The 26,650-nt window shown below is 38.8% G+C and overlaps 1 protein-coding gene across 5 annotated transcripts in view; it reads left to right on the forward strand.

Moving 5' to 3' along the window:
* Positions 1-26,296, forward strand: part of LOC128504008 (diacylglycerol kinase delta-like) — a 73,230-nt gene extending 46,934 nt beyond the window's left edge. For 3 of the 5 annotated variants that reach the window (XM_053474218.1, XM_053474217.1, XM_053474222.1), the window contains 18 exons: positions 3,232-3,313; positions 3,993-4,084; positions 4,167-4,266; positions 5,132-5,381; positions 5,546-5,650; positions 6,057-6,156; positions 6,352-6,459; positions 8,128-8,224; positions 9,403-9,510; positions 10,673-10,786; positions 11,018-11,152; positions 12,454-12,620; positions 15,344-15,461; positions 16,038-16,124; positions 16,238-16,357; positions 17,139-17,247; positions 23,624-23,754; positions 25,281-26,296. In XM_053474218.1, the coding sequence (XP_053330193.1) occupies positions 3,232-3,313; positions 3,993-4,084; positions 4,167-4,266; positions 5,132-5,381; positions 5,546-5,650; positions 6,057-6,156; positions 6,352-6,459; positions 8,128-8,224; positions 9,403-9,510; positions 10,673-10,786; positions 11,018-11,152; positions 12,454-12,620; positions 15,344-15,461; positions 16,038-16,124; positions 16,238-16,357; positions 17,139-17,247; positions 23,624-23,754; positions 25,281-25,355 (2,098 nt within the window). In that variant the 3' untranslated portion in view covers positions 25,356-26,296. The remainder of the gene's footprint in view (positions 1-3,231; positions 3,314-3,992; positions 4,085-4,166; positions 4,267-5,131; positions 5,382-5,545; positions 5,651-6,056; positions 6,157-6,351; positions 6,460-8,127; positions 8,225-9,402; positions 9,511-10,672; positions 10,787-11,017; positions 11,153-12,453; positions 12,621-15,343; positions 15,462-16,037; positions 16,125-16,237; positions 16,358-17,138; positions 17,248-23,623; positions 23,755-25,280) is intronic. The other 2 variants (XM_053474219.1, XM_053474220.1) reach the window with 2 other exon arrangements.
* The last annotated feature ends 354 nt before the right edge of the window (positions 26,297-26,650 follow it).

The raw sequence follows: 26,650 nt of genomic DNA on the forward strand, positions 1-26,650 counted from the left end.
CCCCACATCTCTTACACCCTTCCCTGCTCCCCAATCCAAAAATACTCGTGCCATTGGCACTGCATGACGTAGTCCCCCAATTCCCCGCACTGTTAAGGTCTTGCCAGGAATAAAGTCCTCAGAGCTCACTAGCTCTGGACGCACAAGAGTCACTTCTGCCCCCGTGTCTCTGAGCCCCACAGTTACCTTGTTTCCCACAGTGACAGGTTGCATATTCACATTGGGGGTGTTCTCAGCGCTGGAGACGAACAACACCGAAGATGGCGATTCTGAGGGGTGACCCGCTCCTGTGGATGGCGTAGGATTTCTTTTTTCCGGGCAAGTTGCGCTAATGTGCCCCACTTTATTACAAATAAAACACCTGCGGCTATCCCGATACGTAGAAATGGCACTAGCTCCCATAGAAAAACCTCTGCTCCGGTCCGATTGTGCTCGGTTAGCAGTGTAGAAATCCGCCAGCTCCCCCGCTTTCCATGCTGTTTTGGGCTCCCGGTCCAGCAGCCATTCTTGTACATTGGCTGGGCACAGCTGCAAAAACTGTTCCTTGATGATCAGATCTTCCAAGCTTTCTAAGGTTGTAATCTCCAGCCCTCTAATCCACTGCCGGAACGCCGTCGTCAGGTGTCCCACAACTGCAGTGTAGCTCTCGATGGAATGCTTCTGCAAAGTCCGGAATCTCTTTCGGTACACCTCAGGGGTAAGGTTGTACCGTCTCTGCAGTGCAGCCTTAATTGCCTCATAGTCCTGGTCAGATTCTGCTGGTAGCTCTGCAAATGCTTCCAGCGCAGGACCTCTGAGACCAGGGGTGAGGTACTTTGCCCACTGGTCCTTTGGTAATTGGTACTGCCTGCAAACCTTTTCAAAACTGCGCAGAAAGACATCCAGATCCCCATCTTTGTCCAACGTGGGAAAATTCTCTGCACGTGGTTTGGGTGCATAATAGTCTCTTGAAACCACACTGATAGGTGAGGCACTTAACCTCTCCAACTCTGCCAGTTTTAGTTCATGCTCTCTTGCCGCCTGGCGCTCTGCAGCTTCCCTCTCTCTCTCGGCCAGGCGCTCTGCAGTCTCTCTCTCAGCCTGGCGCTCTGCAGCTTCCCTCTCTCTCTCGGCCAGGCGCTCTGCAGTCTCTCTCTCAGCCAGGCGCTCTGCAGTCTCTCTCTCAGCCTGGCGCTCTGCAGCTTCCTGATATTTAAGGATAAGCTGCAGTCTGAGGTTTGCATCTGCTGGGTCCACGTATTTGAAAACAGTTTGTAGATAAGAGTCCAAGGGATCTCCAGATCTTGGCACATAACCGACATCAGCTGCAGGTATCTCCCGTATGACCATGCCTCCCTCAGAAGCGTTTGCGGCATCACTTTGCACTGCTTGTTGCATATCATAGTCCACAAGCGCTTGAATAAGTTCATCCTTTGATTTTCCCCGGATGGGAATACATTGTTCACGGCAACGTTGCTCCAGAGCACTCTTGGACTGTGTTTGGTATTCCATTTATCACACCGGCCCAAACAAATGATAGCAAAAGAAAAGAAAACAAAGATGGGGGGGGGGACTGTTGAGGTGTAAATATACTAAGTATGCACTGAGTTCAGCCTTTGGAAATTGAGAAACAATTTCTTTTTAGTGTCTGGATTAGCTAATCCAGCAACACTGAAATCTGGTACCGAAAAAGATGGAAAAAATCTTTAACTATCCCACCGCTATGCCACCAATTTGTCACGAACGCACTCTACTCCAAGCGTGCGCGTGACTTGGTTCTGGTGGTAAAAGGGTTAAAATTCACTATCTGTCTGCACTAGACCGAAAATAGCGATAAAAATACAAATATCCACCCTTACTACCACCCGCACTTAACTATAATGATATAACAAATATCAAAATAACGCTGCCACCACCAAGACAATTTAGAAATGGGGTGTCTTGGTACCCCAAATGAATCAGACTATAAAAACCCACACAGTATATTTTAACACAATAATTATGTGATTTAAAATTATCAATAAAACGGTCTCTTCAGGTAACGTGAGTCTTTACCAGACAAAGGCAGAACTTAATAAAGGAATATTTATTATGAATAAAAAAATCACAGTGCATACACAAAAAGATGGTAAAACAGATTATTTACACCAAACAGATAAAAATAAAAAGGAGAAAATTACAGAAAACCTAACTACTCACTGAATGGTCAAGTAACAGTTTTTCTGTCCGTAGGGCTCCGGCAAGGAAAGATGGCGACTTACTCAAAATTAGATCTTGGCCCCTAGTAAGCACAATGACCCATCTTCTCTCATAAACTTTATACTCTTCCCCAGTTCATCTCGAGTTTCCAAGCCGGCCCAGAGGTGGTCTAAGCGGAGGGAAGGGGTACCATAAGTGACCTCCCCCTTGTGTGGTGGAAACATATCCGTCAAAATAACTAATTTTAATTGTATTGTCCCTCCTGTGCTCGCCACAGCAATAATTCATGCATTTATGAATTTATTGTAAATTGTGAAGTCCATAGATATGTCACACTAGCTACTTATGACTGAACATCACAGACTTCACAATTCCTTCCAAACTGGTTAAGTGGCGCTGCCATGTTTGTACTCTTTTTGTAGGGTGTGCTTTCCCCGTTCTAGGTATGCACACAAGGAGGTATGATAATGAATATATAAGTTATTATTGATATGTGTTTGATATGACCTGGATATGAAATGGTTTTCCTGACTGCTAGTGGTCACTTAGCATATCAAAGAATCCAGTATCTATGAGGGGATACAGGCATATGGTCGTCTACATTTGAACCTAGACAAAACGGCAGCTCCACTGCAGGACCTAACACCCCGTAGAAGGCCCCGGTTGGAGTCCGAGCTTCAAAAGGACAAATTTATCTCACAAGACCTTTTGGCACCACATGCCTGTACAATCAAATTAACCCCTCTAATACTGAAATTGGCCATACCATCTCTACCAGGTAGCAAGTCCATGTATGCACTACACAAGTTGGTGTGACAACGGTCATAAGCATTTTTTTCCAAAACTTACAGAGTTGTGGATCTAATTAAATATTTGCCTATCCTAGGCAGCACTGCTGTTCAACAACAATTAAATTTGCCATAATTTTACGTGTTGCATGTAAAAGCAATTTGTATTAAAGTAGTAGGACGCATTGACATCAAATCAGAAATTTGTGCAAGGATGTTACCAACTCAGCAAATGAAAATAAATACTTATGTTGTAATGCCTTAGGTGGAGTATTTTAACGTATGAGTCTCCCAAACACTCACAGCCTTCAGTCAGAGACGAGGAGAATGGAGAATCTAAGTTTCAGGTGAGAAGACCTTTGCTGAATATGAATGGCTTTTATTGTTGCATAAAAAATTGAAGGGAGCAGCTACTTTTAACCAAGACCTCCCAAATACCATGATTATTACACTGTTAATATTAAGAATGACAGTAAAATTGGACCCCTTCTAATGCTGTATCCTAAATCTAGAAAAAAAAATAGATGTGGGTTTTATGATGTTAAAGATGCCTGGCAGTATAAATAATTATTGTGTTGCTTAATATTGCTAGTGTTTGTTAATTATTTTACTTAGTTGTTTCTATTCTTTCGAGGGTTTGCCACTTTAAATTATTCTAGTTTATTTAAAGGTGACACTGTAATAATGTAAAATAGATGTGCTCTGCAAGTTATGTAGTGGTGCAGAGTTGTAATACCTCATTTAGTTCCCTTCCTTTGATGGAGATCAGCATGGCATGTATAGGACTGAAAAACTGTCCATTGTGCACAATGTTATTTCAGATTTCACAGAGAATATATACTCTTCACTAGGAAACTGCCAAATTTATTGGGGTTATGTTAACATTAGAAATGTCCTAAAATTGTAATAAGTGCTGTATTATGCTATAATGGCTTGTAAAGATTTTTGGACACGGTAATCATTTCAGAGATCAGGATTTTTCTTACCTTTTCTATAGCATGAGTTGCCTGCCTCTGTTTCTGGCAGGTGCAGATATCCCAGTATGCTGATTCTGTTGCTTTCCACTTGGCAAAGATCCTGGAGTCTGATAAGCACTGCGACGTAATTTCCTCTGCTAAGTAAGTTCCATTTATCATTTCTAATGATACATTATTGAACTAAAAGCAATTAAACGACCAACATTATTTGAATCTTTTTCAGGTTCCTGTGTCTTTCTGTTAATGAGTTTGTTACTGAAGTAGGAAAAGCATATGAGAGGGCAACAGAAAACCGTGAAGAAGCAGAAAATATGGCAAGAAAGGTAAAGTGCTTTATATAGAATTGAAAACGCACTGCAAATTTTAGGCATCACATTTGAGTTTACAATTGAAGAACCTTACTCTAAAGTATTTTTAAAATGTACACTTTTACAATTTGATACTAAAGAGGTTGTAGAATCATAGCTGTACATAAATTATGGTGTAATATATAAAAAATGTTACTACGTGTTAAGTGATGAATTGTTACTCCGTGTTTTTTTGATGAATGAACAAAATTAGCCAAAATAAAGGGTGGAACAGCCAATCACAATCAAACTGGAGATTTGAAAATCACAACTGGAATATTTTCCAAAGGTGTATTCCGACCTAGGCCTACTAGGCATTGGGTGGAAAGTCTGGGGGGCAGCAGCCCTTCTGGGAGAAGATCATCCTAATGGGCAGTCAGATTCCCTGGTTCACTGCTTACTTTTATGTGCAGTATGAAGTAGGTCCCAGCAAGGAAAGCAAAGTGCAGTGACAATATTTTAGTGTATTAGTAGTTATTGACTGAGATGTTGTGTCATATTTTGGGGTTCATTCACTAAATGAAGCATAGTTGTGTTTGCAGAGGCAAACCAATGTGGTTACACATGTCAGTCTGTTCCAGTGTACCTCTACTGTACACTGCTAATCTAACTGCAGGGGTTCATGGAAATGGTTTTAGAATGTGGTGTTTTTTTCTTTTATCCAAATGGATAGTTAATTCCTGTGTTCCCCAATTCTGAGCTTAATTGGCTTTGATCTGATTCTCCATGTCTTTCGCACAAAAGAAATGACATCATCAATGTCTAGTACAGTAACGTTATCTTTAGAAGTATAGTAAAAAAACAAATTTCTGTACTATTATTTTATTGTTCTTTTTTCCAGTGCTCCATGCTCAATGAAAAGCTAGATTCTCTAGTTCGGGCTCTAAATGAAGAGTCCCTGGCATTATTGCCCCCTTCCTCACACAACCTACATCCTGACTCAGCACTGAAGGAAAACAGTAAAGACGTGAATGAAAAAGGGGACCACCTGAATAATGTGACCAAAATGTTCAAGTCTAAAGAGCAGCTCATTTTGAGGGCAAATAGTCTAAAGAAAGCACTTAAGCAGATTATTGAGCAAGCAGAGAAGGGTGAGAAATGTCTACCAGGACTGTTTGTTTGGACATGCCAAAAATGACATTTCTTTAATCATACCATGTCTCTACAAATTAATTCATATATCTTGCAACCAAGACATACTCACTGTTAGAGGCACCACTGTCTGACTGTAGCAATGTCTCTTCTCCTTCTATAGCGGTGGATGAACAGAACAAACACACTCAGGCCTTCAGTAATCCTGCTACATCTCCTCTCCAGAAAGAAAGCTCAGAGGACTTCAACAAGGAAACTGACAGGCTCGGTGAGTTAAAATGAACCTACAGTAGCATTCACATTTGCTTCGGAAATTGGTTTATTTATTTATTTATTTATTTATTCATTTACTTCATACTACAGCACTGCTGGATGTGCTGGTGCTGTATAAATAAAATGGTCATGGCACACTGATACATGACATAATTTAAAATGTGTAACTATTGTTAAGTAACTTGGTTTTACCTCTATGAATTGCTCATATTGTTGTCAGTATGCCCATTTGGGCTTTCAACACAAGCCATTAAAGCAATACACTAATGCTTGTGTTATTTTACTCCTCCATGCCTACATTTAATCCTTTGAAGTTATTTTTATGTCACATTACTACTGTGGGTGCTATTGTTCCCAGACACTAATAAATTTCATATGTTAATTACATGGGATATTTTTAGCCTCCAGACGTCCAACTGTCTCATCTACGACATCGTCTATAATTCTGGATCGCCCCTTCTCATTCAGTCTTTTTCACTTTACTGAGGACCCCGATTCAGTGTACGTATTGTGTTCAACAAGTTGATCGATTTTGTATTTTCTTACTCTTGTGTTTTTGATCTTAAACCTTTAAATGTCCTAATTTAATCATAACCTATGAAAAAGCAGGATTTTGACTCACTTTAAAAAAAAAATACTATGTATATTAGAATCTACAGTTAATCTACAGTATTCTTTCTATCTCTACCATGACAGACAATTCTTAGAGAAATGCACTATGAATAATTACTTCGGGATTGGCCTGGATGCCAAAATATCACTAGAGTTTAACAACAAGAGGGATGAACATCCTAAAAAATGCAGGTACCTGTCAAGATACTAAATAGTTATTACTTTGCAAATTGTGTATTACTCCATGTAGCGTCAATTTTTGTTTTTGAAATGTACACTATAAAGTCTTATATATTTTTTTACTGCTCTCTGTATAATATTTATATATATTTAGGTTTAAAGCAAGGCAGATAAGTTAAACAATGAGAAATCATTTTTAGTATTAAACAAGCACTAACACTGTCTGTTACATTTAATGACCCTCTTAATATATTCAGTCTCTTAGGGAGATTTTTTGAATACCCCAAGACTGTTTTTTTTGGCTAATAACATGACACAGCAAAGATATTTACAGACAACAAAGGAAGGGATTCTTTACAGTAAGGACAATAAGTGTATGGAATTGGTGCTATCAAATACAATAGATGCCTTCAAAAAGGGTATGGGTATATTTTTTAGAAAAGCATGACATACAGGGATATAAATAATATAATAAATAATAATGCTTTAAAGCTTTTTGATCCAATGAGAAATCTGATTGCATTTTGGAGTCAGGAAGGAATTTTTGACAACATTCGAAAAATATCCTAATTAGGTTTTTTTGTCTTCTTTTGGATCAAATGAATGGAGGATAGGTAGAAGGGTTTTTTCAACCTAACTTACTATTACTATGTTACGCTGTTACTATGTAGATTTCTTAGTTAGAAGGTATGAATATTTTTTCTTCTTAAATGGTAAAATATCTTTGCTGCAACTGCTTATGCTATGATTCACAATTTTTATAGTACTTCTGACTCTGTGTGCTAAGGAACAATTGGGGTTATGAGAGAAGATTTAGAAAGATCACATGAATCTGCCTTGGATGCACCAAAATGAAAATTCTGGACAGAAACTGAAAATTCAGGATTCACTTGGCCGAAAATGCCCCCCCACACATTAAAAAAATGCATAAACCACACTTTTATTTAAAGTAAATAACACACATATGATATATATATATATATATATATATATATATATATATATATATATATAATTGCTAACATCAATCAAACTCCTATCATGCCCAGGGAGCCAGTACATGCTAAAACCTGAGCATGATAGGAGTGTGATTACAGGCTCCCTATGCCCCCCACACACACACTTACACATCTATTCTATCACACACATACTCATTCATTTACTCATTCACAAACATTCATATACTCATTCATTCACAAATACTAATCATTCACAGATACTGATTCATTCAATTTTTTCGTGTATCTTCTTTTTGGCTTAACTGTTATATTCTGTTTTGTATTTTGTTGCAAACTTGTTCATACAGTTTTCTACATTTTTACCTGTTTTTGCACCTGTTGCAACTCTATAAATCATACCCTGCATTTAGGTTAATTTAACTATTCTGCTATTGTGTATTATCTACATATGGTAATTGTACTATCCATGTAAAAGTGCCTTGCCTATATTTTTTACAGACACACAGAAAGCATTGCAATATCTCTCCATTTGTTCATCTTACTAAGTAGATGCTTGTCTACATCCTTATAGATTCAGGATTATTATTGCAGATACATTGATTGAGAACAATATATTATTCTTGTTTATCTATTTCCTTCCGCTGTAGTCTATGAAACAAGGTATTTCTGATACCCAGACCCTAAAGTCGATTAACTCCTTCCAACTCCTTACATTTTGCAGCAGTCGGACACGAAACATGATGTGGTATGGTGTGCTGGGAACCAAGGAACTTCTCCAGAAAACCTACAAGAACCTGGAGCAAAGAGTCAAGCTAGAGGTAATTATTGGGGTTGTATTCACAGACAACCATAAGTTGTCCTTGTCTTTCTTTTGTGTAAACGAGGAGTGTTTCAGTTAGAAACATCAATTGTTTATTTTAATGCTAATGGCAAGGGACAAAATCCTGGTCTGGACCATGCCAAAACAATGATATTATAGCCTGCTAAACAGGCTAATATGCCATTAAAGGTAAGAAGTTCCTCAGCAAAGTGTTTCCCTCTCATAAGCATTTGTCCCAGCCTCCAGATATTTGCAATCCAGGAGATGTATTGGGCCAAATCTCCCTACATGGGATATAGTCACCTCTAATCAGCTCCAGCGTTTGGCACATGGAATGCTGCAGGTGAGGGTCTGTTTACATTCATGTGCACATTCATGGCAAGTGTTTCCATCGATTTCAAGCTGCAAATCAGTGGCAACAAATGTTGGACTGCAGAAGAGGAGGGCAGCTGTTGATGTTTAATTTTTTATAAACTGGTACATCCAGCTTTTTTCAAAGTGGCAGGGACATCTCGTTGTCACTGCACGGAAGATCGGGCTGTCTAATGACAGCCTGGACATTCCCTTCTGGTAAGTGTCTGTGCGGACTGTCCGGACCCTGCTTGGTATGTCATGTCTAACCATTGTACAGCGCTATGGAATTTGATGGCGCTATATAAAACAATAAATAATAATAAAGTAATCTCTAATTGCACCCCCTTGCTTACTGATTTCACACATTGCGATCAGCAGTACAGGGTCATGGAGACCATGCTTTCTAATCACAGTGATCAGTGCAGGGGAGATCAGAGTGAGACATTTCCAGAAATGTAAAAAAAAAAGTATATATTTTCAAAGAAATATATATTAGAAAGATACATAAATAAACTATAACGGGAGCTCAGCGATGTCACCATGACATCTCTGGCATCCCTACAATACGATAGAGAGGATCTCTATCCGTATTGCACTGAGAATCTTAATTATACCTACATATTGAGAAAATGGCAACAAATAAATTATTTACACTACTAAAACCCCTTAATACTGAAGGGGTTAATAAGTTCCCCAGTATTACTCTGGAGAAAGAAATGTATTTTGTTGTGGACTTGATAAAGTAAAATAAACTGAATTGAATGTTCTTGTTAGAGAAGATAACATACTTTATATAGTTTATTAAAATGTTGTTTCTTTTAGTGTGATGGTGTGACCATCTCCTTGCCTAGCCTTCAGGGTATTGCAGTTCTTAACATCCCAAGCTATGCTGGTGGCATCAACTTCTGGGGAGGGACCAAAGAAGACAATGTGAGTGATTTTTGTTGTAGATGTACCGTATAAATGTAGAATTGATATGAGAACAAATTAATCTGTTTTGTCATAAGAGCAGAAAATTACATTTAATAACAAAGTACATTCAAAATGTACAATCTAGATAAAACCATTCTTAAACTACTAGAGAAGGCTAAAAATCCATTATTAAAATTCTATGAAATATGTAAGTCAAAAGAAAAAAATACTTAAAAAGGTACTTTGTAATCCAGTTACCTCAATTATGGTAAGTTCTATATTAACATGCAACGGTGCTGGGTTTCTGATATATTTATGTTGTAGGTATGCGATCACTACTGATGCCCCTTGACCATTAAATCTAACACATTTCATTCTCTCCATAATGCTGGCCCATTTTACCACAGGTAAAAGTGGCAGCTACTTTGAGCCTAAACAACTTTGGGGGCCATTTCACAGCTTTGCCTTCTCTGCACCACTACTTAAATATTCTTACGGTAATTTGTTAGGTGATTCATGCATTCATCATTTCCAAGTTGCTATATTGATAGTGGCTATCCACTTTGGGATGGCCAGGCACACATAAGTGGCTGGTTATGTTAATGTATACATAATTAAAATATGCTTAAATACAGTTGAACTTTAACTTAAGATTTGTTAAGAAATCAATTTTATATAACAGCAGCCCAACATTACAGAGACTTTGCCAAGGGTCACATTAGAACTAAAAATATATGATTGCCCCTATATTGTCACACCAATGCTGGAGGAACTAGAGTTTTTAGAGTCGAACAGTGTCATTTGCCTATCTAAATGTTTTATTTATGTTGTCACAAGGTTTGCTTTCAGGACTGAATAGAAATGTCTAATGTGGTCATAGTGCCTATTTATTTTGTAGTTACCAGCAAATATCAGCTAGGCAGAGATAGAAGCCAGAGATGTGACAAATAACACCTTGCGTATCTCTACTAATAGTTACCGATGTTGTTTAAATGAAATCAGTGCCAGTGACACGTGACCAGTTGCCCACCAGCCAAAAAAGGCCCATAACCCCCTTAGGCCTGCCCCCCCTCCAAACTGTAGGGTTCTATGTTATATACACGTTTCAGTATATATATATATCTATGCTTGTGATATGGTTTTATGGTTACTGACATTTATAGTGACTTCCTTACTACAGAATTTTGGCGCCCCATCATTTGATGACAAAAAGCTAGAAGTGGTCGCAGTCTTCGGCAGTATCCAGATGGCAATGTCTCGTGTTATCAATCTTCAACACCACCGCATAGCACAGGTGACATTATAGTGCTGAAGATTCTTAATGTAAATTTAAAATGGTTTTTGAAATGACACTGTGTGTTTAGTAATGTTGAATTGATGGAGGTTTAATGAATGAGATAGATTGAGAGATTTAATAAAACAGCTACTTTTCATTTTTCTGAATATACCTTAAATTTGCACATTTCATTTTCAGGTATATTAATTACTCTTAGGTTTTGTTCATGTTTTTGTTCCTGCTTGTCAGTGTCGTGAGGTAAAGATTACGATCCTGGGAGAAGAAGGGGTTCCTGTACAGGTGGATGGAGAAGCTTGGGTGCAACCCCCTGGAGTCCTGAAAATCCAGCACAAGAATCGTGCGCAGATGCTTACAAGGGACAGGGTATGTTCCTCATGACTCCATAGTCCATTAGGGATTGGTTTGGCAACAAAGAGTGAGGAGCAAATGATGCCAAGATAACCAAGAAATGTATCCCTAATTAACAGTGATGAAATTCAGATCTCCGGCCTTTGCCCATTTATCATTTGGGTGCCAAACATTATTTATGTGGTTGATAAACTGGGCTCTGGAGGACATTATACAGTATGTGTTGGACTCTCCCCCTTCCCCACCGTGAATAGTAAAAGCGGTTGATAGCGAAACGTTTCCATAGTGTAGTCAGGAGGTCTTGTCTTATATGCAGAAGTCTTGTATGTGACAGAGGAAGGGATAACGTAGCTAACTGTTCTGTGACTGCTTCTCTGTACATTAATAAAATTATATGTGGTATATCCATTATAACCATATGGTTATAACCTTGAGGTCAGGCAGCAAATCTATAATTGTGAATTTATGCTCATTGGATTTGGAAGGTTATGGGGTTTTAGTTCTTATTTTGTTTTGTTGTTTTTATTGTTTTGTCTTCTGTAATATTGATTGAATTTTAGGTACAGCTGTCATTTGTCATGCAGGATTGCCTCCATCTATTGTATATTCACAGTAATAAAAATTCAAGGTATAAAAGAGCGCACCTGAATTAAGACTGTTCATATGGGCCGCAAAAGCATGTTCACTGGTGGCACAAAAGGGGGGGGGGTGATAATTGTTAATTAGTTAAAATTGTAAGCGAAGGTGGACACCCTGGAAACACACATAACTCACTTAATTGTGTTTATTTAGTTATTGCTGGTTTATTTTGGTTTAAGGAAAATGTAGAATAATGAGATTGATTGTTCACTTTGCTACCAAACTCGGGTGGTTGGGTGAATCATTTTGCACTGTATAGAAGATGACTATTGTACATCCGCTTATGGACCCTTGTATATCGACTGTTATATTGCTTCCAATGCCTGTGAACGAATAAGGAGATTAAAAACAAAAGTGGTTTGGGGGTATGCTGTATTTGTTTTGGTGTATACTGGGAAATAATGGAGATTTTACCATGTTTTTTTTTGCATTTGTACCATTATATTGTGATCTATGCTAGGTGTTTATAAATTCAAACAAAGAAAAAATAAAGACATAGAATTTGACAACAGATATAGGACCATCATCGAGTCTGACCATTTTTCCTGCTGGTCAAAACACAAACACTAATCAATCCTTGATATAATCTTATTCTGTCCTAAATACAAAGTTCTAACCTGTTCTAAACGCCTAAATATAACTGTGGTGAAATTGCCATTGGATTTTTTTTCCTTTAGGCATTTGAAAGCACTCTGAAGTCTTGGGAGGACAAGAGGAAAGGGGATAACTACAGAGCCATGCCTCGTCCAAGACTTCACTCACAACAGTCAATGGAATACCTAACCGAAGAAGAATATGCACAGCTGCAGCAGCTTGCAAATTCTGCGGAGAATCTCATAAACAGGTAGGGCAGCCTACTCAAATCTCATCCAGTGTGCCATAACACATTTAGGAATTTAACGTCTCCTTATTTGAGATTATTTCTCCTTCTGTAAATCTTAAATAGGTCTTTTGTTCGAACCTTTTGCGTGTTAATAGAATTTTTGTTGAACCATAGTAGTTGCCTGTTTTACCAAACCTCACAATTTATTCTTGGTCTATCCGTAATGCACAAATGTATAGTATTCAGGCTAGGATAAATCCCTTAACGCAGACAGCCAAAACTCTTCAAATGCTATTGCTTGTGCCCAACATTGTTAACCATTGTATATTTATTTCTACTGATGTATTTCTTGCTACTGTCTTACTTTATCTGAAAATAAAATGGTCTGTCTTACTGCCAAATGCCTAATATCATGTTCGCATACTTAGTTAAAGAAGCACTTATATTTTATTTTTGTATGTATTTTTAATTGAATAGTGATAAGTCAACCATACATGGACATGTATGTGTATCTGCCGCCACTAGGTTCATTGCATGGTTCTCATAATACACCCTTAACATACATGTTTTTGAAACATCCATCTTTCCATTTATTTTTCTATATGGATTATATGTGATTGCATTTGATCAGTGTGACTGATGAGACTAGGTCACCTAGTGTCAGAATTGTCTAACTGCAGTTACAATATTCTGATGCTGCTTAGAGGTGGTTAAGTATGAGCATATAAAATAGTCCATGTGTAAGCAGAGGCCATGTAGTCATATGCTGATATAACATGGTCCTGTTAAAATGTGATAATTTTAGTTATATTTCTTTGAGTAAATTTGAGTTTGTTACGGGCCTGTCTGTGGCCCTCTCCCTGACTTGTTCCCATGAGCCCCTAGTTTCTATGTGACAATCCTCAGGTCCCGTATGTGCCCCACACACTGACTTGTTCTCATTAACCCTGGTGTTTACATGACAATCCTTAGGTCCCTTATGTGCTTCATACCCCGACTTGTTCCTCTGAGCACTGGTGTCTATGTGACAAGCTGCAGGTCACCTCTACAGGACAAGGGAAACTTTCCAGACTGGTTTCTCATGTCACTCCTGTCCAGGTTTCAGTCGATTGGCCGGTTTGAAGGGACATACACTTTTGAAGTTCTATTGGCTATATATAGTGATATCTATAACAGACCGATTTGTCCCTTGCCTCTTTATCCATAGTGAATTTTGCTTTTGGGTATTTTGTGTATTTGTTTACCTAAAATAAAATGAAATGTTTGTTTTGTGCCTGATCTCTGGCCATGTTGTTACTCTGGTGGTTCGTGTGAGCTTGTAGAGTAGAGCAGAGTATTACTTTGTTCTGAGGACCATGCGGCTACCCATCCTGAAGCCAGGGACCCACTAGACCCCCTGGTTCACGTCAATGCCGCAATACATTTATATAATTTTTTTGAACACATAAATATTATTATACATTAATAATATTAAATAAGTCAAGATCAATGTACACAATCACGGTATAGATCAGAAATAAATGCAATATCTTAATGCTATTAGGCTATTGTTAGTGCAAAAGCACCAAAATACATATATTAAGGCGCTTCATATATTGTAAACACCACCACAATATTCTATATGATATAAAATATAGTATATTAAAACATAATAGATATCAGGAGAAAAAAAAATAATAAACTGAATAAATAATAATAAAAAAGATATCCTACTGCTGATGTAAAAAACGAAACACATCTTGTTAGGCATCCTTTATTTATGACCAGCAGTGCTGGATACGTTAACTACCACTAAACACATGCTACAGATATAGGGTGAGGTCCATTTCCCATGATATCCAATTCCATGGGCATGCTATTCAATGTCTGTTACATCTTTAAGATATCATTCTCCCAACGCTATGTTAATTGCATGGAACACCAAAGGGAGCAAGCTTACAGTTTGCTAAGTTGCAAGAACAATATGATTCATCTGGAGCACATCTACTTTTTTATGCACAGGAGAAACACATACCACCTCTACTTTTGTCCTATAAGCTAATAGTCTTGGACAGTCTGACACAATTTGGCACAAAATGAATAACCTTGATGTGTTAATCAAAATATCACTTTACATGGCTTTGAGTGGATTAAATGATCCTATATGACACAGTGGATGTATGGGATAAAGCACAAAAAAATGACTGTTGTATCCAGATGTTCAGGGCATTGAGAAATCACGAGAAGGATTCTGTTGTGCTGGTACCTGGTGCCAATACATTTGCCATGGAATATGCTTGTGGGGTTCTTTCAGGAAATGGGTACTTAATAAGCTTCTAAATACACAAATAAGATTGGATACTTCATACTATGTCAGTTTACCTTTGGATGATTATATATGATAAGCATTGTTAGCAGATATGTAATTATGGTGTTACAGAGGTATATTTGTTGTACGAGATTAATGCACAAAAAAGGTTATCCACAAAAATGAAATCATAATAAAAAATGGCTATATTTTCGATGGAATATCTCTGCAAATAGACCGCTTATCCCATTTTTCTACTGACTTGCTGCATATCGCATTAGCTTGGCAACAGAGTAAAGCAATGTGTAATGATTAGTAGTCAAAGCCTGAACCAAGTACTGTGCTGAATATCTAAATTTGGTTGTGGATTAGCAAACACATTTATCATAGAGGTTAGGGATTAGACTGGGATTTATAACACTGCAGCTACAAGGGTGTTCCTTCTCTCATTCTGTAGGATAAGGGAAGCAGCTAAATGTCACAAGGCTATAGAGCAAGAGCTGGCTCATGCAGTGAATGGCAGCTTTGTTGTACTTAATGAAGCATTCTCAAACAAAACCAACAACTCATTAGAGGTGAGCATATTTGATAGTTTTGTAAATGAACTATACCTGCATAAATTGTCCTGTTTGTTCAGAGTTCTCTTTAGATTATTTGTACCGACACTCGTCCAGACGATTGTTGAAATCATTGCTGAGGTTCAGATCATATCACCCATTAGTAAATTAGATGTTTAGTTTTCAGCACATCTACAGGTGAGGGCCACTAATACAGCTGATTGAATGAGCTTGACACTATATGGTGCTAGATCCAAACAGTTAATACCTGCAAAACAAGCTTGCATATATAGCATGTAATACCTACAACAGCAATAGCTCTTACTAAATATACCACAGTTATTTCACTGTAATATCACATATTGTCAGGATAAATGCAGCCCAATGACAAGCTATTAAATAAAATTGGGATCCGTGTTTCCCCAAACGTTCAACACTTCTAATCTGCACTAAGACTGTTTGCTGTTTTCTCAATGGAGAGTTCAGAATAATCATTGCATGTTAAAAGGTATAGACAGTCAAACATTGGGCGTTAGGAGTGTTATTTTAACTGTTCTCTGATGAATTAACATTCTTCTAACTTTCCTCTTGCAGTTTTTGAGCAGAAATACAGCTGTTGATGTGGCCATTAGTGTCAAAGCACTGTACGCAGAAACAAAGGCATTCATGGGAAGCAAGCAGGTTGGAATATGAATCCTTCATTGAACGATATGCTAAATTGTTTGTTGTTAAATTGTTTTTTTTGGTTGAGCTCTGTTTTTTTCTTTACATCTGTGCTCACTAATTGTCTCTAGCAATGGGATTCCCCTCAGGAGGAAGAAGGTCTCCTTTGCTCACTCAATGCAGTGAGTCAGGACTTGCAGAAATTGGCAGATATCCATTGGATAGCCCACATTATCAAGCCTTCAGACGAGGTGAGATTTCAAGGGTAATGTCATTATAAAAAAAAAACAAGTAAAACATGACATGTGGAACCAGCAAATGAATCTGTCCACGCAATTTTGAATGAAAACATTATGACACATCTTGTTAAAATATTTTATTTTTGTTTTGTCAAGATTACATCAGCTGCCCCTTGCATCTGGTTCATATCTGCCACATCAGTAAAGTCTTGATTGTATTTGTTGAACTCTCCCTAACCTTCTTAGCTCCTCTATGACCTTCATGTCATCTTCTTGCTCTTTCACATTTTCTTCATATCAGTTGCATTAATCAATAAAATATTTCACTTCTTCAAATTATATTTAAATATATGTGATATTTTTAACGGCCCACCCAATTCAAGTTAAATGAGGTTTTACGGTATCAGCAAATTTTAATCTTCATACACACTATGTAAGCATCTACAAGCCCATGTATTTTTGTATTTCTGAAACTATAAAAGGGACATCTTTTAAGAATTGATGTGAAAAGGACTATATGTGCATCCAAAGAACTTCTATTCAAATATCAAGATTGATAAATGTTCTGTTTTTAAACCAGCACTCTGAAACATTAGCATGAAAACCACACCAATTGGGTCTTATAGTGAATAGACTTCCACTTGGATCCATTTCTAGATTAATTGTCGTAATCGGAAGGACAGCAAGTTTCATTTATATCGTGAACACAATATCTTTTTCTCTGTTACTACATTGGAAAGTGCAGATGGTTTTGTATTTACATCAAATACTAATGAAATTTACCTAAAATTAGGAGAGCAGTGGAGGGGGCAGCAAAGGAAGCTTTAAACTCCGAATTATCTCAAAACCAAGAAAGGAAAAAGAAAAGTGTCAGAAGCAGAAATCCAACAGCTTTTTAACTGGTATGTATCATTACAAATCGTCTGTTTAACGGGTAATTAGTGTTAAACAACAGTTCTGTTATTAGCTCTAGCTTGATACATGGAGGTTTCTATGTTCTGCGTATTCTTTTCTGGCATACGGCATTATGCTTCCCTAAAAATTTTAGTAGTCCTTGAAAATGCCATATTATTTGTTGGTACGGTTTTAGGAGTTTTGGCAACACTTTACTTTTATATGTTTCAAACAACACATTTGGAAAGATTTTTGTTTGCATTTATATTGATGACAGTTGTAAAATTAATTAATTGACAGATTCCTTTTTATGTAGTTGAGTGATATAGCAAATAACCAAGATATTGGGCAAATAGCATCCAGGGTCTCTCTGGATTTGAAGTTCTATTACTTCCATTATAGTGAATAGAGGTAGCAACTAATTACAAACCCACAGACAATTAATCCTCAATTTGTGGTTTTTTTGTAATGCATAAACCCAGCAATGCTGCAGTCAAATTGATGTAAGTCGAGTATAGCATCATACAAGCACTCCTACAAGCACAAAAATGCAAGTTGGACATTTTGCAAACTTGTCTCCAATTTTCATTCACTCACATTAGTAAATAGACTCATCTAGGGCTGCAACTAACGATTATTTTAATAATCGATTAGTTGGCCGATTATTTTTTCGATTAATCGATTAATCGGATAAAAAAAAACAATATGCAAATTTTTCGTTTATTTAAAAGAATTTAATGAACTGGATGTTAAAAAACAACTTAAAATTTACATTAACATTCTTATTTTGTTATGATGTAATAAAAAACAATATTTTCAAAGTACAAGAACCCAAACACAATATTTATGAAACAAAATAACCCCAAACATTCTGAAAAGAGGTGGACTATTACTGTTCAAGAAACTTTGCCCCAGCACTTTGCACTTTGCACCCAGCACTTTGCACCCAGCACTTTGCACCCAGCACTTTGCACCCAGCACTTTGCACCCAGCCCTGGCACTTTGCACCCAGCACTTTGCACCCAGCACTTTGCCCCAGCCCTGGCACTTTGCATCCAGCACTTTGCACCCAGCATTCAGCACTTTGCACCAGCACTTTGCACTTTGCACCCAGCCCTGGCACTTTGCACCCAGCACTTTGCACCCAGCCCTGGCACTTTGCACCCAGCACTGGCACTTTGCACCCAGCACTTTGCACTGTGCCCCTGCACCCAGTCTCTAACTCTGCCCTGCACCCAGCCCTGCCCCCACATTCTGCCCTGCCCCCACACTCACACTCTGCCCTGCACCCACTCTGCCCTGCACCCACACTCACACCCTGCCCTGCATCCCCACCCCCACTCTGCCCTGCACCCAGTCTCCCACTCTGCTCTGCACCCACACTCACACCCTGCATCCCCACCCCCACTCTGCCCTGCACCCAGTCTCCTGCCCTGCACCCCCCACCCCCACTCTGCCCTGCACCCCCACCCCCACTCTGCCCTGCACCCCCACCCCCACTCTGCCCTGCACCCACACTCACGAACCGCTCTGTGCACCCCCCACCCCCACTCTGCCCTGCACCCCCACCCCCACTCTGCCCTGCACCCCCACCCCCACTCTGCCCTGCACCCACACTCACGAACCGCTCTGTGCGAATGGAGCCACTCGCACAGAGCGAACCGCTCTGTGCGAATGGAGCCACTCGCACAGAGCGAACCGCTCTGTGCGAATGGAGCCACTCGCACAGAGCGAACCGCTCTGTGCGAATGGAGCCACTCGCACAGAGCGAACCGCTCTGTGCGAATGGAGCCACTCGCACAGAGCGAACCGCTCTGTGCGAGTGGCTCCATTCGCACAGAGCGATTCGCTCTGTGCGAGTGGCTCTGTGCGATCCGTGCACATAGACATGAAGAATACTTACCTCCGGAACGCGTCACATCCGTCACGTAGCTAAAAGAAGGCGGAGACTGCAGAGCGTGTAGCAGAAGCGGGGAACGCTCGCGGAGGTAAGTAAAAGGAGCCGAGTGCTCCAACAACGAATTGATCACTCGATTAATCGATAACGGAAATCGTTATCGATGATTTCCGTTATCGATTATTATCGATTTTATCGATTCGTTGTTTCAGCTCTAGACTCATCTGTGTAGTGCCGCTACAAAATAATATTGTTTATTAGTTTATATTCTTCATTTCATGCAAATGACACAAAAAAGCAAAAAGATCCTTCTAAAAAAATATGGAGCAATAAGTATGACTAATCAGGGTAAACTGGCAATACTCATGTCAATCTTTTTGTAAGACATTGGTTAAACCTTTATATACCGTATTTGCTCGATTATAAGACGACCCTGATTATAAGACGACCCCCCAAAATCTGAATATTAACTTAGGAAAAAAAGAAAAAGCCTGAATATAAGACGACCCCAAAGGAAAAAAGTTTTACCAGTAAATGTTAATTCATGTAAACTATTTTTTTTAATAAAATCTATGATTGAGAAAAATATTTTTTTTGTTTTTTATTTCTTGTATTTTCCAACCTGTCCCCCAGTTACGCACATCTGCCCCCAGGCTTGCCACTCCAATATGGCACTGTGGCCCATGATATGCCTTTTAACCCTCTATATGCCACTGTGCCCCATGGTATGCCTTTTGACCCCCTATGTGCCACTCTGCCTCCAGAAATGCCTTATACCCCTATATCCCATTCTGGCATTTAGGGGGTTAAAATGCATATTATGGGGCAGAGTGGCATATAGGGAGGTATAAGGCATTTCAGGAGGCATTGTGCTCTATTAAATGCCCCCTTAACACCACTCCAGAAATGCCCTATGCCCCCATTTAACACACACACACCCTATACCCCCATTTAACTAACACACACACACACACACACACTCTCTCTCTATTTGAGGTCTGATTAGAAGACGACCCCGATTAGAAGACGAGGGGTATTTTTCAGAGCATTTAGTGGACCAAGTGGCATTGTTTTAGAGTGTTCATTTGTTTTAGAAAATCATACCAGAGTACCACCCAATACTAAAAACTACAAATATGGGCACTGGTGTGCCACACACATGGATATTTGCACACAATTATCTCAGCTGTGTTACAGAATAGTGTGCGCATGGGTGCTCATAGCATCCTGTGACTAAACAGATTGCCCTAATAGAAGTCTCAGTTGTGCATGTTTTTCATCAATAGGTTGGTTAATCTCGCTTGGAACTGGCCCATTTGTGTTATGGAGGTCCCTCTATTTGGTATAGCCTTTATAGCACTCTTTCCCCACACCTCTTGGCCTTCAGAGGTAGAGTGCAGCAAAGTGGCTCAGAACAGAGGATTTGCATAAATGCAAAATTGCACCCTTTAGGTAATATTTTAAAGCTAATGAGACAATAGCTAGAAAAAAATGTGAAAACAAATTGCTTTGCAAGGGAACACTGAGTAGTAGGCACTGGTAAACATAAATTGATTAAAGGAATTTGGATATGCATAGGATACGTACACACACGTACACACACAGACGCACAATTACACATCCATGCATCCATGCTCACACACACAGTTACACATTAATGCTCACACACACAGTTACACATTAATGCTCACACACACACAATTATACATCCATGCTAACACACGCGATTACAAATCCATGCTAACACACACACACACGATTACACATCCATGCTCACACTTACACACAATTATACATCCATGCTCACATTAAACCAAACAACCCCTGCTTACCGCTCCTGCAGCTTGCTATCTGGGCTACACTGGGCGGGCAGCCTCGGTTTCACTTTGGGGTCACCCGGCTTAAAGTGACACTGATATTTTCCGGTCTCCCCGTGCCAGTTCAAGATAGTTTTGAATGGGCTCTTCTGACCTGGAACGGTACAGTCCAGGTCTGAAGGGCCCTTTCTAAACTATTTTAAATTGGTATAAGGAGAGAGGAACAAGGGGTCGCAGAGGTCTCACTGGGCCCCCAAGAGGCATGGGCCCTGTTGCAGCTGCAACCGCTGTGACCCCTGTAGTTACGCCAGAGGAGTTATGACATCATACAACATCTTCACCTAAATTTAAAACTTTTCTAACTAAATGCTGCATTAGGCACATAATTCCTAGCATGTGCAGATCCCTTCTGACGTAAAACTGGGGGGCAAATCACCCTATTGTGAGGTCCCATGGAACCAGTTTATTTACACCATGTGGTATCCATGGTGAGTATCGTTAAGAAGCAAAGGCTGCATATGACCCTCGGCAGAGAGGACAATGGTGCTGAGGTGAGTGGAGTTGCCTAACCAAAATGCACCACTGTTCCCAACTCTATTTAGTACCCAACACCCACCCAGAAATCATTATTAACCCCTTAAGGGCCAGGCAGTTTTTTTACCTTTTGTACTCTTTGGGACCGAGGCTGTTTTAACACTTTTGCGGTGCTCGTGTTTAGATGTAATTTTCTCCTCACTTATTCAGGGTACCCACACAAGTTATATATTGTTTTTTTCAGGACAAGAAGGTCTTTCTTTAGATACCATTGCTTTGATCATATTATCTAATTTCCCATAAAAAATATGATGAAAAATTGAAAATAAACTACCGTATTTGCTCGATTATAAGACGAGGTTTTTTCCAGAGCAAATGCTCTGAAAAATACCCCTCGTCTTATAATCGGGGTCGTCTTCTAATCAGACCCCAAAAAAATGCTGGCGCCATGCTGCTTACCGGTCGCGAGCAGCGTCTCTTCTGTTAGAAGCAGGGCAGGAAGCTTGCAGCGTCCTCACAGAACTCTATCTCCCCCCTCCCTCCTCTGAGGGCGGGGCCAGAGAAGTTGCTACAGCCGGTCCCCTGCAGAAGTCTGCGAGTGGGAGATCTGCAGTTCAGGTGAGGGGGTGGGGGAGGGTTTTTGAGTATGTGTGAAGTGTGTGTGATTAAGGGAATGAATGAGTATTTAAATGTTTGTGAATGAGTGTGAGTGTGTGTGTGATAGCATGAATGTGTAAGGGGGGTGGGGGTTGTAGCATGGCATATGGAGGCTGTAATCCCACTGCTATCATCCCCAGGTTCCAGCATGTACTGGCTGCCTTGGCTTGATAGGAGTGTGATTGCTGTTAGCAGTTTGATATATATATATATATCAAACTGCTAACAGCAATCACACTCCTATCAAGCCAAGGCAGCCAGTACATGCTGGGTTAAAAGGCATATCATGGGGCTGAGTGGCATATAGGGGGTTAAAATGCATTTCTGGACCTCCAGAAATGCATTTTAACCCCCTATATGCCACTCAGCCCCATGATATGCCTGTATACCTCCAGAAATGCTTTATACCCCCCTATATGCCACTCAGCCCCATGATATGCCTTTTAACCCCCTATATGCCAGAGTGGCATACAGGGGTATAAGGCATATCATGGGGCAGAGTGGCAAATAGGGGGGTATAAAGCATTTCTGGGGGCAGAGTGGCATAACTGGGGGGGCAGGTTGGCAAATAAAAGGAAATTTAAAAAATATATTTTTCTCAATCATAGCTTTTATTAAACATGAAAATAATTTACATTAATTAATATTTACTGGTAAAACTTTTTCCCTATAGGGTAGTCTTATATTCAGGCTTTTTGTTTTTTTCCTAAATTAATATTTTGATTTTGGGGGGTCGTCTTATAATCGGGGTCGTCTTATAATCGAGCAAATACGGTAATGTTTTGCTTTTTTCTGCACGTTATTGGGAAGCTGGCCAATGCAATTTACCCCATCAAACCATATATTTTTGAAAACTAGACACATCAAGTTATTTCAAATGCTGATCCGTCAAAGGACGTTAAGGGGTTAAATCATGAAAAATGTTTATCCCGCTCATACTTTTTGTCAGGAACACTTAATTGTAGTGTGGCACAAAAACAGGCACTGATAGGTTGTTGACACATAAACTGAAAATTCGTCTTCATTTTTATGTGATTAAACCTCCATAGAAGAGAATACAATGACATAACTTAGCTTAACATATTAAAGAGTGCAATAATAAATAATAAACACATTTTTTTAAGTGGAACAGCACCTTTAAGGGACAGTAATGCTTATATTTTGGGTGATCAAGATAAGAAAGCATTTCTTTTAGTGTTTAACTTCAATAGGCCACCCATTTACTGTCCATACTATGCATGATTAAATTCCCTCACTGTATAAACTTTTTAACTTTTTTGCTAAAAATCTGTTCCACTTACCTATCACCCTTTTAGTGAAGTAGAGCTTAATTTATATTTGAGTTAAACATCAATGTCAGTCTGTTATACATAATAAACACAAATTACATGTTACTGTTGCATTGTGGGCATACTGTAGACTATTCCATGCCTCCACTGTCCTCTCCATTTTGTATTTGTTTTTCTCTCTCTCTGCCAGTGGATAAGTGGGGCACCGAGGAGGTGGCTGCATGGCTGGACGTTTTGGGTATGGGGGAATACAAGGACATTTTTATTCGTCATGATATCCAGGGCTCAGAACTGGTATTATTGGAAAGGAGAGACCTCAAGGTAGCTTAAAAAGGGTTACATCACACCTCTTGTCTCTTGTCTAATCTCTTTCTCATTAACTCATAATCATCATATATTTCATAGTGTCATATCTAAAATTCATTCCTGCAGCAGTGAAGTTCACCCCCTCAATTTTTTCTATTCCATATTTTTCTCAATATTAGCAAGAAATACATGTAAGGATCAGGCGGAATCTCAAGACACAAAATATTTAATTGTAAATAGTCTTTAATGTGGTCATTATTTCATGCCATGATGTGATCCATCAGTCTAGCGCTATATTATTTAAATGTCTAATTGTTTTATTTTCTTCTTAAAGACCAGCTTGTATACTAACATTCCTTTATATTCGCTAACATATTTTCATTGTATTACACATACAGTTGTGCTCAAAAGTTTGCATTCCCTTGCAGAAATTGTGAAATGTTGGCATTGATTTTGAAAATTTGACTGATCATTCAGTTCTTTTTAAGGCTAGTGATCTATGAAGCCATTTATTGTCATATAGTTGTTTGGCTCCTTTTTAAATCATAATGATAACATATATCACCCAAATGGCCCTGATCAAAGGTTTACATACCCTTGAAAGTTTGTCCTTGTTGACACACACAGATCAAAATGGCAATTAAAGCTTAATTTCCCACACATGTGGCTTTTTTAAACTGCAATTAGTGTCTGTGTATAAATAGTCAATAAATGTGTTAGCGGTCACATGGATGCACTAAGCAGGCTAGATACTGAGCCACGGGGAGCAGAAAACAACTGTCAAAAAACCTGCATAACAAGGTAGTGGAACTTTATAAAGATGGAAAAGGTTCTGGCACACAGGGAATCTTGTGAAAATTGATGGCAATTCGACCCTCCAGTGGTTACAGCAGAAAAAGGTAACACTTCTGGAGTGGCCCTCACAGAGGGCCACTCATCAAGCCACTCTGGAGAGATCTCAAATGTGCGGTTCATGCAAGATGCATTTTGCCTTGACGAATGGGCAGCTATACCACCTGCAAGAACTTGGGGCCTCATAGGCAACTACTACAAAAAATTGCATTCTGTCATTGATGCCAAAGGGGGCAATACACAGTATTAAGAATTAAGGGTATGTAGACTTTTAAACAGGAGTCATTTAATTGTTTTCCTTTGTTGCCATGTTTTGTTTTATGATTGTTTTCTTATGACCTACAGTTGTATGTAAAAGAAATGTGTTTTGCCTGCTCACTCATGTTTTCTTTAAAAATTGTACTTTTATCACCAAGTCTCCAAGGGTATGCAAACCTTTGATCACAACTGTATAACCAAGAGGGTTATTAATAGATAAATTAACCATGCAACACCCTAATAAACAAAATAGTACGATGTCTGATATGAAGAGCAAAAAGTACTGTTTGGGGCTGTTAGGACATTTGGGATTCATATCATGTAAATATCTTGTAATTTATCCATCGTCACTAATACGTCATCAGCCTCTGACAAGTGTGTGGCCTCTTTAAATATATATCTTAAATTAACAATATTTTGCTGTTTTCTAGGACCTGGGAATTGCCAAAGTGGGTCATATGAAGAGAATTCTACAGGGTATTAAAGACATAAGTAGTCCTATGTAGTGGGAAATAGGAATGGACTGGTGTATCCGTGAAGAGATATTTTGTGCAATGTTGTGCCTAGCTACTTGTTAATTTACAGCTGAAATGACCTGAAACAAACCACTCATAGAGTTTCCAGAATCCTACCAAAGGCTGTTTGTTAACTGAAAATACTTGTCTAACTTAACCATTTCATTTCATCACATATACAGTAATGTTGTAATTCAGTTCAACAGTTAGGACTGTATTTGCAGCTAGTAATCAATTTTTAGAGGCTACTTCCGACCGACCAAAATTGCGCTTCAACTTTCAGTGGTTATCAGAAAAAAGTATGCTTTGATATATAACTTGATTTCCACAGCAGCTTCTATGTTGGATACCAGCTATAACCTTTTGTGCCATGGCTCAGCTTTCCATTATCCCAATTAACAAAAGACTCAGTATTTATCATACTGTCAGATGTGGCATTATCTGTTTTTTGGGAAAGTGGACTGGTCCAAGCAATGCTGCATGTAACAAAGAAAATGAGTGATAAACAAATGCAAAGTTTACTTATTCTAAATGTAAAATATAAATGTGAAGCTGTGACTTGTTATATGTGGGTATAGAATTGTAGGCTCCTAAGATGTCTTAGTGAATGTAGTTCTTTGAAACAATATTTATTGGTGGAGTAGTCATATCGGAATTTCTTGTGAACAGTTGATATGTTCTGTTTCTTTACAACTACATATATACTTCTTTCATTTATTGCAAAACTCAAAGTTTCAAGAGATTTCAAAATTGTAAACATTTCACCAAATTATTTTGCGCCCAGTGGACCGATTTATATGGAATTACATTAAAGACAAAATGAGCAGAGGAAATTTTTTTCATGAATGCTGAACCTGAAAGATGATTTATAGGTATCAAGAGTTGCTTAGAAATGTATATGTCCATATGAATAATTGTTTTTTTTTTTAAAACATTTGTTTCACATATCTTATGCATATCCAACCCTACATGTGAAACTATACTACCTGTAAATGTGCAAACATGCCAGTTTTACACTCTCTTGGAGGGGGCCATTGACTCACCTTACAGAAAAAGAATCACAAGGTTGACAACATTGGAGCTGCAATAGCAGCACCTCTATTAATTCTACAGCTCCCTGGGATAGTCACAGAGTATCAGAAGACTCAAACAACTGCCTCAGTGCCAGCAAAAAAAAAAAAAAAAAAAAAAAAGGTACACAGTATACAGTTCAATATAAATATATGTAATTTGTTTTTATACATCAGTTGACGATAAACAATAGGAACTCCCCTATGCCTCATAGC

The sequence above is a fragment of the Spea bombifrons genome, chromosome 8, assembly GCF_027358695.1.
Source record: "Spea bombifrons isolate aSpeBom1 chromosome 8, aSpeBom1.2.pri, whole genome shotgun sequence".
Taxonomy (NCBI): domain Eukaryota; kingdom Metazoa; phylum Chordata; class Amphibia; order Anura; family Pelobatidae; genus Spea; species Spea bombifrons.